This window comes from Bos javanicus, chromosome 11 (assembly GCF_032452875.1).
Source record: "Bos javanicus breed banteng chromosome 11, ARS-OSU_banteng_1.0, whole genome shotgun sequence".
NCBI classification, from domain to species: Eukaryota; Metazoa; Chordata; class Mammalia; order Artiodactyla; family Bovidae; genus Bos; species Bos javanicus.
In genome coordinates, this window is record NC_083878.1 from 47,895,447 (window position 1) to 47,909,826 (window position 14,380).

At 43.6% G+C, this 14,380-nt stretch overlaps 1 protein-coding gene across 1 annotated transcript; it reads left to right on the forward strand.

Moving 5' to 3' along the window:
* The first annotated feature begins 5,063 nt into the window (after positions 1-5,063).
* On the forward strand, positions 5,064-5,987 carry LOC133256533 (TATA-box-binding protein-like). The gene has a single exon (XM_061431338.1). The coding sequence runs from the start codon at positions 5,064-5,066 to the stop codon at positions 5,970-5,972; it is 909 nt and encodes a 302-aa protein (XP_061287322.1). The 3' UTR covers positions 5,973-5,987.
* Positions 5,988-14,380: the final 8,393 nt, after the last annotated feature.

The following is a 14,380-nucleotide window of genomic DNA, read 5'->3' on the forward strand; positions in this document are numbered from 1 at the left end:
GAAGAAAGGAAGGAAGTGGAGGAGGGAGAGGGCATAGGTGACCCATTTTATTTTAAACTAATGACTGCAACCTCCAGTCCATCAGGTTCCCCTAGTAAATTTCCCACCCTCAGAGATGTCTTTTATACTCTCCGCTCTCTCCTCAAACCTTCTCCTCCCTGGTGCCTCCCATACAGGCCCCCTTTCTCTCAGCTGATGGATCACAAGTACTTTTTTAAAAAAGAAAAAAGGTCAGAGAGCTAGCTGAGCAACCCAGTCTATGATAATGTGTTTAAAGCAACCCAAATTGACAGAGATGGTGACCTCTAAATTTCTGTTTCTAGACTAGATTTCTCCCTGAGTTGTGGACTCATAACCAACTGTATTTGTTGCTATTTCCAAGTAGAACACCAAAAGAGCACACACTTCTCAGCAATCATTCTTCCCTCAGTCTTCCCCCATCTCCACAAATAATACCACCATCTTAATTGTTCAAGCCAAAAAATCACTAAAATCACACTTAACTCTCTTCTACATCAGAGCCATCAGTGATTCTTCATGGTTTTACCTCCAAATTATCTCTCCTATTGTCCACTTCTATCTTCACTGCCACCACCCTGACCCAAACTAACCCGGGTATTGTTTTGGGTTTATTTGAACCAAACAGGATTAACAGGTCTGCTGCTGCTGCTGCTGCTAAGTCGCTTCAATCGTGTCCGACTCTGTGCAACCCAGTGGACGGCAGCCCACCAGGCTCCCCTGTCCCTGGGGTTCTCCAGGCAAGAACACTGGAGTGGGTTGCCATTTCCTTCTCCAATGCATGAAAGTGAAAAGTGAAAGTGAAGTCGCTCAGTCGTGTCCGACCCTCAGCGACCCCATGGACTGCAGCCTTCCAGGCTCCTCCGTCCATGGGACTCTCCAGGCAAGAGTTAACAGGTCTGAGAAGAGCTGAAAACTGGGAAAAGTCATCACAGGCTTTGAGTTAATGAGTATAAAACCAGCAACAGGTGTATCAAGAGATCAAATAGTGTCATGGCCATCTAGCACTGTGGACTTCAGAAATGCCCAGCAAATATTTGCTTCCAGAAAGACAAAATCTTACCTGAAAAGAAAACTGCTAGGTTGAAAAACCAAATTGGGCAGGGAGGTAGCACTGGGGGTAAGGGAAAGAAAATGTTCCAAGAGTAGGGAGCAGGGGAAGGTGCCAGATGAAGAACTCAGAAAATTCTGCAACAGCAAAGTACAACATCTGAGGTGAGAATACCACCTTGCCAGGCAAGCCCCACTGGCCTGTAAGAAACAACAGAAAACTTTTCTGAACCAAGCTCCACTCCAAATGGCAGAGAAATAACCATATCTTGAGCCCTTCACTGTAACAAGAGAAATCCCTCGAGCCATGAAGCTGGAAAATGTACCCAGGGCATTCCTTCTCCACAGAAATGTCCTCACAGTAGTCCAGGTCAACACATTCCATTTAAACTTTGGAAAGGAGGAGGAGAATATGATCTAGCCATACAGAGTGTTACGAGAGAAAAATGAACTAAAATACTTTGACAAGAAGACACCAAAAAAAAATGCAAACACAAAGCAGATTAAAAACTCCAATACTTCAAACAAGGCTGAAAGAGATTAAGAAAACAGTTAAAACTTTAAGAAAAGTTAGAATGGACTTCCCTGGAGGTCCAGTGGCTAAGACTCCCTGCTCATGATGCAGGGAGCCTGGGTTCAATCCCAGGGCAGGGAACTATCCCCACATGCCACAATTAAGACCCTGCACAGTCAAATTCCATGGGGTCACAAAGAGTCGGAAACGACTGAGCAACTTCACTTTCACTTTTCACAGTCAAATTAGTTTTTTTAAAAAAGAAAAAGCAAAAAGGGCACAAAACAGAAAAAGAACTCTGGAATAAAATGGCCAATTATGCAACTGAAAAAGACAGTAGTCAATTCCAAGAAAACTAAAATATAATGCAGTAATGAAAAAGTAATTCTAATTTTTAGTCAAAAATATTCATTGAGCATTCACTGAGCATCAAATTAGAGCCAGACATGGTTACTAAATAATGACCTTGACAGATAATAGGGGGGAAAAAATAGTAAAAGAAAACAAAATCAAATCATTAAAAGGAATACAAGAGAGTATAGGCACCATAGAAAGAACAGGGTAGGAAGGAGAATAATGAAGATATTCCAACAAAAGTAAATTTACACCTTGCAAGAAGGTGATAAAAGATGAGCAAAGACGGTCCAAAGCAGGGGACTTCCCTGGTTGTCCAGCGGTTAAGAATCTTCCTTCCCAACCAGGAGATGTGGGCTCCATCCTTGGTTAGGCAACGAAGACCCACATGCCTCAATTGACCCCTCACACACACCCCCAGCAATGGATGCAGGGGCACTCAGCGACTTAGCTGACTCCTCTGGGAGTATAGCGTACGGCCCTCTGCAGACAAAAAACAAGCCAAAGGAAAGGACAGCCCTCAAAGGCAGGGTGGATGTCCAAATCAAACCAACATACCACAGATGGCCTGGAGAACAGAGTCCCTAATGACAAGGGACTCCAAATGGTCCCCAGGTCCTGGCAAATACTGAACATCCTTGTATACCTCATGCCCACAGCTACCACAAAGGGAGCTGCAATACTCCCGCCATTTTCCTTGGAAGAGACTGAAGAAAGCTGAGGCTCTGAGAAATGGGTTTGTCCAGGGCTACTCTGGAGCCCAGTCGTCTCTCCTTCCAGGACTGAGGTTTGAAACACTCCACCCCCCTTTTAGGGAGCTGGAATCCAGGAGAAGCCTACTGGGTGGGGTTGGGGGCACGCGGCACATAGGTGCTGTCTTCTGGAGGGTAAGGAACTGCGTTTACCATAGATCTTGAAGGGAAGGAGGGAGCCCCAGCCTCAGGGCATATGAGAGAATATGCAGGTGATGGTGGGCACAGGCCTCACTTGAAAAATGAGGTTATTGTCCTGGTCTGATAGGAAAGGGAGTAATGAGCGGTTTCTAGGCAGAAAAGGAGGGCGTTGAAATGGATGATCTCAAAGGTTCCCCTCCATTTGGGAGAATGGAGCTCAGCAGCAGGTTCTGCCGCAAGGTGACCTCATCTCTCATCTGGAGCGGCCTGAACCCAGCACCTGTGAGCTCCTGCCCAGGCCTGCTTGTCTTGCTCTCCCAGGTCTCCCCACCAGACTTCACTCCATTTCACTTCCTGCCCAAGGTTGCTGGCGAGGTGGGAGCAGGAAGTGAGCCTGAACAGCGCCCCTCAGCTGGGCGCAGCCCCGAAGCCTTGTTTTCATTGCATTGCTGTCTTCCTGCCGGATGCAGGGTGCTGCAAGACCACCTCCTCCTCCATCACTAGTTCATGTCAGCTACATCCCAGGCAGGCACACTGCCTTCTGATGAGTGATGAGGAGTCTGGTGTGCTATAGTTCATGGGGTCACAAACAGTCAGACACAACCGAGCAAATAACACACACACCACACTGCTTTGTATAATGTAAAATTAAGTGGAGTTTTGAGGTTAAGAGAGAGATGGGCATACCAGACCACCTGACCTGCCTCTTGAGAAACCTGTAAAAAGGTCAGGAAGCAACAGTTAGAACTGGACATGGAACAACAGACTGGTTCCAAATAGGAAAAGGAGTACATCAAGGCTGTATATTGTCACCCTGATTATTTAACTTATATGCAGAGTACATCATGAGAAACTCTGGGCTGGATGAAGCACAAGCTGGAATCAAAATTGCCAGGAGAAATATCAATAACCTCAGGCATGCAGATGACACCACCCTTATGGTAGAAAGTGAAGAAGAACTAAAGAGCCTCTTGATGAAAGTGAAAGAGGAGAGTGAAAAAGTTGGCTTAAAGCTCAACATTCAGAAAACGAAGATCATGGCATCCCGTCCCATCACTTCATGGGAAATAGATGGGGAAACAGTGGAAACAGTGTCAGACTTAATTTTTCTGGGCTCCAAAATCACTGCAGATGGTGATTGCAGCCATGAAATTAAAAGACGCTTACTCCTTGGAAGGAAAGTTATGACCAAACTAGACAGCATATTAAAAAGCAGAGACTTTACTTTGCCAACAAAGGTCTGTCTAGTCAAGGCTATGGTTTTTCCAGTGGTCATGTATGGATGTGAGAGTTGGACTATAAAGAAAGCTGAGTGCCAAAGAATGATGCTTTTGAACTGTGGTGTTGGAGAAGACTCTTGAGAGTCCCTTGGACTGCAAGGAGATCCAACCAGTCCGTCCTAAAGGAGACCAGTCCTGGGTGTTCATTGGAAGGACTGATGTTGAATGAAACTCCAGTACTTTGGCCACCTGATACGAAGAGCTGACTCATTGGAAAAGACCCTGATTCTGGGAAAGATTGAAGGCAGGAGGAAAAGGGGATGACAGAGGATGAGATGGTTGTATGGCATCACCAACTCGAAGGACATGGGTTTGGGTGGACTCTGGGAGTTGGTGATGGACAGGGAGGCCTGGAGTGCTGTGGTTCATGGGGTTGCAAAGAGTCGGACATGACTGAGCGACTGAACTGAACTTGAGGTTAAGAAATGGAAGGAAGTCCACATGTATGCTTATTAGACTGCATTGAGGAACATAGTGTACCCATATCCAGTCATTATGACCTTCCCTGAGTTCCAAAGGGCAGATGCGAGCAGTTGCTAATAAAGTGAAGAGCAGCCAAGAACCCAAAAGAGGCAAGATTAAAGGGACCAGATAAACTCATCAAAAGTAGGAGACCGCCCACCTGAGATGAGATTAAGGGAGTGCAAGCCCCACACACACACTAACCTTGTCAGACTCCACCAGTATAAAAACCCTCAAGTTCTAGGTTTTCAAGGCAGAAGCCTGGTATATCTCCCTTTGCGTTGCAAAGTGGTAGAGCTATTCTTTTCTACTTCACCCAAAACTTGTCTCCAGGATTTGATTCGACACGGATGTACAGAAGAGCTAAGCTTTCAGTAACAGAAGTCAGTCTCTGAGAAGAGCGTGCTAGACTAGCTCCAGGTAAAGACTGGATGCTTTCCTAGGCAACTTCCAGTCTGAAGGTTTTGGTTCACCCAGAAGACAGTGAACATCATGGATCGGAATGATAGCCTCTCTCCGTTTGACCAGTATCTGACCTCCCCTCAAGGTGCCATGAGTCCTGGAATCCCTGTCTTCAGTCCAGTGATGCATTATGGCACAGGACTGACTCCGCAGCCAATTCAGAGCACCGACAGTCTGTCTACTTCAGAGGAGGAGCAGCAGCAGACGACGGTGAGAACAGGTCGGCTTTCGACGACATCCCAGCAGGCAACCCAGGAGGCCTTGGACCAGACACCACAGCTCTTCGACTCACAGCCTCTTACGACCGCACCCTTGCTGGGTACCACTCCCCTGTATCCATCCCCCATGACCCCCATGATCCCCATGACCCCTGCCATGCCAGCCTCAGAGATCGCTGAGTTGGTGCCACAGCTGCACAATGTTGTATGCACAGTGAATCTTGGTTGTAAACTTGACCTAAAGAGCATCGCCCTTCTTGCTCGAAATGCTGAATATAATCCCAAGAGGTTTGCTGCTGTAATCATGAGAATAAGAGAGCCCCGAACCACTGCACTTTTATTCAGTTCTGGGAAGATGGTGTGCACAGGAAGCAAGAGTGAAGAACAGTCCAGGCTAGCAGCAAGAAAATATGCCAGAATCATACAGAAGTTGGGTTTTCCAGCTAAGTTCTTGGACTTCAAGATTCAGAACATGGTGGGGAGCTGTGATGTGAAGTTCCCCATAAGGTTAGAACCCCTTGTGCTTAGCCACCAACAGTTCGCTAGTTATGAGCCAGAGTTATTTCCTGGTTTAGTCTACAGAATGATCAAACCGAGAATTGTTCTCCTTATCTTTGTCTCTGGAAAAGTTGTGTTAACAGGTGCTAAAGTCAGAAGTGAAATTTATGAAGCCTTTAATAACATCTACTCTATTCTAAAGGGTTTCAGGAAGACATCGTAATGGCTGTCGTGTGCTCCTGCCTCCTCCACCCACTTTTTTTTTTGTAACCAATTGGTTTTGGTGTATTTGTTGTGTTGTAGACGGTCCCATGTGGTGAGAGGTTGGACTTGAGGTTGTAAATCACAGTTCCAATTGAAGCTCTCGTGCATGTGTACCCCATAAGGGTGCCAAGAAGGAGTATTATTTCTGCAGGAAGAACACCAGAAGTGTTACTGTAAGTTGTTGAAACTGTGTTACTAATCGGGCAGTAATGTCTGTTTATTTATATTTAGATTTTAAACATTTCATGCTTTTTTTAAAAAGTTTTTGAAAATTCTTGTATTTTATTGATTGATTTTTGGCTGTGCTGGGTCTTTGTTGCTGTGCACAGGTTTTCTCGAGTTGTAGTGTTTGGGCTTCTCCTTGCTGTGGCTTCTCTTGTTTCAGAGCATGGACTCTTAGGTCACTCAGGCAACAAGCTTAGTTGCCCTGAGACATATGTGGAATCTTCCTGAATCACGGATCAACTCCCGTGCCTTGGCCGATTCTTAATCATTGGACCACCAGAGAAGTCCACTTACTGCTTTTGACAAGTTGGTTTAAGGGGCAAAACTTTGTGTTAAGGCACCTCAACAACTGATTAGACTTTGTTTTGTTTAATTTCTTCCCCATAATCCAGAGTTTTGTTTTGTTTTCTACCAGGAAAAGAAAAATCTGTTTTGAAAGGTGTTGTTTTCTAATTGGTAACTCTTAAGGATTATTTTTCTACCAGACACATTCGCCTTTTCAGTATTTCAGGACAAAAAAGAACGTTTGCATTCATATTAATGAACATAAATGGCTGCACATATCTTTCTTCCTTCAGAGTACTCTGTAGAATAAACGCTGTTTATAAAAGTGTTAAGAAACAAACCAAAAAAAAAAAGCCTAAAATGGAGTCCCTTGGGCTAAGCCCCATTGTGATTAGTTTAGGCCCCTCCCAGGAGTAGAATTTTAAACCAATTAATCCAGAATTACCCAATCAACTCCTGTGATGTAATCTGCCTAAAGCCCCCTGCCTTTCTCTAAGGGAGGTGACTTTGCCTAAAATAATCCAATCTTAACTTCCTCTTCCCATCTTCCTTCTGTCTATGAAAGCCTTCCATTTTGTTCAGGTCCTCAGAGTTCTTTTCTATTTGTTAGAAGGCATAACTGCCAGACTATCAAATAAAGCCAATTAGATCTTCCAGTTTACTCAGTTGAATTTTGTTTTTTAATGTAACAAAAGCAGCACTACAGAACAGTGAGGAAGATAGATTTTTCAATAAATGGTGTTGAAAAAATATGATATCTGCAAGGGAGAACTAATGACATAGAATGCCTGCCTCACAGCTTGGACAAAAATCAATTCCAATTGAATCATGTATCCATGAAGCTTTTTTACAAGACATCCTGTGAGAATATATCTTTATGATCTATGGCAGTGGTTTTCAGTCTGGGCCAATATTGCTCCCCAGGAGATATTTGACAATGTCTTGAGACTTTTTTTGGTTGTTAAAACTGGGGCGGGGGTAGGGACTTCCTGGTGGTCCAGGGAATTTAGTTACATAGAACTGAGTGAACTGGTAAATATGGTTATAATTTTTATGGCTTCTATCTTAAAAATACTGGTTTAAATCTGTGTTTTCCAAGAGTAAGGAAAATCTCCCCCTTAAGCTAATTATGACTTACAATAATTTAGTAAATTATACCTTTGTAAGAAGAATTGAAACATTTATTTTTTTCCCTCTATTTGGTTGATCCTGCGAGCAACATTTGCCTGTCTTAAAGATTAAGCCATGAGTAAGTTGTGTACAGCCTGGACAATGAAACTATGGATAGCTCATTAAATCAGTTATGACTCCTTTGGTTGCTTGACTATTGCAAGTGGGTTACAACTAGATATACTAATCATTGTTTTAATTTGTTCTTTGTTTTCAAACTGTTTGTGCTTCGTGCCTCCCTGCTGCACTTCATCTTTGTCAATGGTACTGGCTGCATTACTTATATCTTGTCTAATTTATAAGACTGTTGTCTCGTGTAATACCCAGTGGGTAACCAGGCCTCCAACAAAGCTTAAATGACTAAAAATATAACATAAAATAAGTGTAACAGTTTGATTCTAGGTATGGGAAGAAGCAACAAGGGAAAATGTCTGCTGGATCATAATTAGGCACAAGATCCAGAGAAACTTATTATGGCTGGGGTCTAATCCAAAATTTAGCACCCGGAGTGGCATATCAAGAGCTTTCACCCCATCTGGGATGAGCCTCCCAGCACCGTGAGACAAAATTTGATCATGAACTGTCTCCCAAATATTGATCAAATTTCCAACCAAGAGGGGAGAATCTGAGAAATGGAATACTTCCTGCTTGTCAATCATCAGCAATTTCAGCCCTCCAGTGGGAGCGGATGAGCCCTGAGAAAACGGAGGAAGGCGAATACCTGCCACAGTCATCAGATTGCAGCCACTACCTATGGTGAACCCTGAGGAAATTCAGGATATGAAAATACAGGATTACAGGCCCCAGACAGCTGAGGTACATATCAAGGAAATAATTTTAATGAGCCCTGACTCTTGCATCTTCCCATACATAAAAAAGCACATAATTCCTTAACTTGAGATGCTGCCTCCTGGGTTATATGTCCAATATTTCTAAGTCTACAGGTGTAAAGTAGACACATACCAAATAGGAACAGAAGAAGACAAATATCAACAACTGGAACACCGATAGCAGACACTCTTGGACAGATTCATCTGATAAAGCAGTTAGAACACCCACAAGACTGTGGAATGGACATTGACAATGGGGAATTGTAGCAGGGAAGAGCCAATTCTGACTCCACGATGGATCTGTTTCTTTGACTTTAACCTTTGTTTTTGCTGCTTTTGTTATTATAATCATACATAATGGCCTGTGTCAGGGAATCCTGCCTCTCTACCGGACTATTAGAGTGCCTTTGTTAGAATCTGACCCAGCCCACCTGTGAAACTGGCTCCCAGACCTGGATAAGATGGCTAATTTGAGACATTAGTCTGCTATCCTCTCAGTCAGCTGGCTTTCTGAATAAAGTCGTATTATTTGCCTAAACACCTTGTCTCTCAGTTAATTGACCAGTCATGCAATGAGCAGGCTTAAACTCTGTAACATGCAGAGTTCCCAGGTTTGGAGAGCCTTTCTATCCCCCATTTCTTATAGGCAAGTCTCCAGCCTCCATGGCCTAGCTTGGGTTCCAAAAGGTGGATTTGAACAATAAATTAAAAGACACTTGCTCCTTGGAAAAAAAGCTATGACAAACCTAGACAGCATATTAAAAAGCAGAGACATTACTTTGCCGACAAAGGTCCATCTACTCAAAGCTATGGTTTTTCCATTAGTCATGTATAGATGTGAAAATTGGACCATAAAGAAAGCTAAGCACCGAAGAACTGATGCTTTTGAACTATGGTGCTGAAGACTCTTGAGAGTCCCTTGGACTGCAAGGAGATCCAACCAGTCAATCCTAAAGGAAATCAGTCCTGAATATACATTGGAAGGACTGATGTTGAAGCTGAAACTCCAATACTTTGGCCACGTGATACAAAGAACTGACTCACTGGAAAAGACCCTGATGCTGGGAAAGATTAAAGGCAGGACGAGAAGGGGACGACAGAGGATGAGATGGTTGGATGGTATCGCCAACTCGATGGACATGAGTTTGAGCAAACTCCAGGAGTTGGTGATGGACAGGGAGGCCTGGTGTGCTGCAGTCCATGGGGTTGTGAAGGGCTGGACACAACTGAGTGACTGAACTGAACAGAATCAAGGGAAAGAAAGTGAAAGTGAAAGTCGCTCAGCCCTGTCTGACTCTTTCTGACCCCATGGATTATACAGTCCACAGAATTCTATAGGCCAGAATACTGGAGCGGGTAGCCTTTCCCTTCTCCAGGGGATCTTCCCAACCCAGGGATCAAACCCAGGGATCAAACCCAGGTCTCTCACATTTCTGGTGGATTCTTTACCAACTGAGCTACAAGGGAAGCCCAAAAATACTGGAGTGGGTATCCTATCCCTTCTCCAGCAGATCTTCCAGACCCAGGAATTGACCAGGGGTCTCCTGTGTAACAGGCAGATTCTTTATCAACTGAGCTATCAGGGAAACTCCAGCTTCAACTTCAAGTTGAAGTTGAATGGTTCTATGAAGACCTACAAGACCTTTTAGAACTAACACCCAAAAAATATGTCGTTTTCATTATAGGGGACTGGAATGCAAAAGTAGGAAGTCAAGAAACACCTGGAGTAACAGGCAAATTCAGCGTTGGAGTACAGAATGAAGCAGGGCAAAGGCTAATAGAGTCTTGCCAAGAGAACACACTGGTCATAGCAAACACTCTCTTCCAACAACACGAGAAGACTTTACACATGGATATCACCAGATGGTCAACACCAAAATCAGATTCATTATATTCTTTGCAGCCAAAGATGGAGAAGCTCTACACAGTCAGCAAAAACAAGACCGGGAGCTGACTGTGGCTCAGATCATGAACTCCTTATTGCCAAATTCAGACTTAAATTGAAGAAAGTTGGGAAAATCACTAGACCATTCAAGTATGACCTAAATCAAATCCCTAACGATTATACAGTGGAAGTGAGAAATAGACTTAAGGGGCAAGATCTGTTAGACTGCCTGATGAACTATGGATGGAGGTTCATGACACTGGACAGGAGACAGGGAGCAAGCCCATCCCGAAGAAAAAGAAAGGCAAAAAAGCGAAATGGCTGTCTGAGGAGGCCTTACAAATAGCTGTGAAAAGAAGACAAGCAAAAAGCAAAGGAGAAAAGGAAAGACATACCTATTTGAATGCAGAGTTCCAAAGAATAGCAAGGAGAGATAAGAAAGCCTTCCTCAGCGATCAATACAAAGAAATAGAGGAAAGCATGAGAATGGGAAAGACTAGAGATCTCTTCAAGAAAATTAAAGATACCAAGGGAACATTTCATGCAAAGCTGGGCTCAATAAAAGACAGAAATGGTATGGACCTAACAGAAGCAGAAGGTATTAAGAAGAGGTGGCAAGAACACAGAAGAACTGTTCAAAAAAGATCTTCAGGACCCAGATAATCATGATAGTGTGATCACTCACCTAGAGCCAGACATCCCGGAATGTGAAGTCATGTGGGCCTTGGGAAGCACCACTATGAACAAAGCTAGTGGAGGTGATGGAATTCCAGTTGAGCTATTTCAAATCCTAAAACATGTTGCTGTGAAAGTGCTGCACTCAATATGCCAGCAAATTTGGAAAACTCAGTAGCGGCCACAGGACTGGAACAGGTCAGTTTCCATTCCAATCTCAAAGAAAGGCAATGTCAGAGAATGCTCAAACTACTGCACAATTGCACTCATCTCACACACTAGTAAAGTAATGCTCAAAATTCCCCAAGCCAGGCTTCAACAGTACATGAACCATTAACTTCCAGATCTTCAGCTGGATTTAGAAAAGGCAGCAGTACCAGAGATCAAATTGCCAACATCCACTGGATCATCGAAAAAGCAAGAGAGTTCCAGAAAAAACATCTATTTCTGCTTTGACTATAGCAAAGTCTTTGTGTGGATCACAACAAACTGTGGAAAATTCTGAAAGAGATGGAAATACCAGACCACCTGACTTGCCTCTTGAGAAACCTGTATGCAGGTCAGGAAACAACAGTTAGAACTGGACCTGGAACAACAGACTGGTTCCAAATAGGAAAAGGAGTTCATCAAGGCTGTATATTGTCACCCTGCTTATTTAACGTATATGCAGAGTTCATCATGGGAAATGCTGGTCTGGATGAAGCATAAGCTGGAATCAAGATTGCTGGGAGAAATATCAATAACCTCAGATATGCAGATGATACCACCCTTATGGCAGAAAGTGAAGAAGAACTAAAGAGCCTCTTGATGAAAGAGAAAGAGGAGACTGAAAAAGTTGGCTTAAAGCTCAACATTCAGAAACTAAGATCATGGCATCTGGTCCCATCATTTCATGGCAGATAGATGGGGAAACAGTGGAAACAGTGGCTGACTTTATATTTTTGGGCTCCAAAATCACTGCAGATGGTGACTGCAGCCATGAAATAAAAAGACGCTTACTCTTTGGAAGGAAAGTTATGGCCAACCTAGATAGCATATTAAAAAGCAGAGACATTACTTTGCCAACAAAGGTCCATCTAGTCAAGGCTATGGTTTTTCCAGTGGTCATGTATGGATATGAGAATTGGACTATAAAGAAAGCTGAGCGCCGAAGAATGATGCTTTTGAACTGTGGTGTTGGAGAAGAGTCTTGAGAGTCCCTTAGACTGCAAGGAGATCCAACCAGTCCATCCTAAAGGAAATAAGTCCTGAATATTCATTGGAAGGACTGATACTTAAGCTGAAACTCCAATACTTTGGCCACCTGATGCAAAGAACTGAATCATTTGAAAAGACCCTCATGCTGGGAAAGACTGAAGGCGGGAGGAGAAGGGGACAACAGAGGATGAGATGGTTGTATGGCATCACTGGCTCGATGGACATGAGTTTGGGTAAACTCCGGGAGTTGGTGATGGACAGGGAGGCCTGGTGTGCTGCAGTCCATGGGGTCACAAAGAGGACTGAGTGACTGAACTGAACTGATCATTTCAGTTGCTCAGTTGTGTCCGAGTCTTTGCAACCCCATGAATTGCAGCATGCCAGGCCTCCCTGTCCATCACCAACTCCTGGAGTTTACCCAAACTCATGTCCATCGAGTTGGTGATGCCATCCAGCCATCTCATTCTCTGTCGTCCCCTTCTCCTCCTGCCCTCAATCCCTCCCAGCATCAGAGTCTTTTCCAATGAGTCAACTCTTCTCATGAGGTGGCCAAAGTACTGGAGTTTCACCTTTAGCATCAGTCCTTCTGAAGAACATCCAGGACTGATCTCCTTTAGAATGAACAGGTTGGATCTCCTTGCAGTCCAAGGGACTCTCAAGAGTCTTCTCCAACACCACAGTTCAAAAGCATCAATTCTTCGGTCATCAGCTTTCTTCACAGTCCAACTTTCACATCCACACATGAGCCCTGGAAAAAGCCTTGACTAGACCGACCTTTGATGACAAAGTAATGTCTCTGCTTTTCAATATGCTGTCTAGGTTGGTCATAACTTTCCTTCCAAGGAGTAAGTGTCTTTTAATTTCATGGCTGCAGTCACCATCTGCAGTGATTTTGGAGCCCAGAAAAATAAAGTCTGACACTGTTTCCACTATTTCCCCATCTATTTGCCATGAAGTGATGGGACCAGATGCCATGATCTTAGTTTCTGAATGTTGAGCTTTAAGCCAACTTTTTCAGTCTCCTCTTTCTCTTTCATCAAGAGGCTCTTTAGTTCCTTTTCACTTTCTGCCATAAGGGTGGTGTCATCTGCATATCTGAGGTTATTGATATTTCTCCCAGCAATCTTGATTCCAGCTTATGCTTCATCCAGACCAGCATTTCCCATGATGAACTCTGCATATAAGTTAAATAAGCAGGGTGACAATATACAGCCTTGACGAACTCCTTTTCCTATTTGGAACCAGTCTGTTGTTCCATGTCCAGTTCTAACTGTTGCTTCCTGACCTACATACAGGTTTCTCAAGAGGCAGGTCAGGTGGTCTGGTATTCCCATCTCTTTCAGAATTTCCCACAGTTTATTGTGATCCACACAGTCAAAGGCTTTGGCATGGTCAATAAAGCAGAAATAGATGTTTTTTCTGGAACTCTCTTGTTTTTTCCATGATCCAGCAGATGTTGGCAATTTGATCTCTGGTCCTCTGCCTTTTCTAAAACCAGCTTGAACATCTGGAAGTTCATGGTTCATGTATTGCTGAAGCCTGGCTTGGAGAATTTTGAGCATTACTTTACTAGTGTGTGAGATGAGTGCAATTGTGCAGTAGTTTGAGCATTCTTTGCATTGCCTTTCTTTGGGATTGGAATGAAAACTGACCTTTTCCAGTCCTGTGGCCACTGCTGAGTTTTCCAAATTTGCTGGCATATTGAGTGCAGCACTTTCACAGCATCATCTTTCAAGATTTGAAAAAGCTCAACTGGAATTCCATCACCTCCACTATCTTTGTTCATAGCAATGCTTTCTAAGGCCCACTTGACTTCACATTCCAGGATGTCTGGCTCTACGTGAGTGATCACACCATCGTGATTATCTTGGTCATGAAGATCTTTTTTGTACAGTTCTTCTGTGTATTCTTGCCACCTCTTCTTAATACCTTCTGCTTTGTTAGGTCCATACCATTTCTGTCCTTTATTGAGCCCATCTTTGCATGGAATGTTCCCTTGGTATCTTTAATTTTCTTGAAGAGATCTCTAGTCTTTCCCATTCTGATGTTTTCCTCTATTTCTTTGCATTGATCGTTGAGGAAGGCTTTCTTATCTCTCCT

Coding starts and splice junctions, on each gene's coding strand:
- LOC133256533 (XM_061431338.1), top strand. CDS start 5,064: ATGGATCGGAATGATAGCCTCTCTCCGTTTGACCAGTATCTGACCTCC.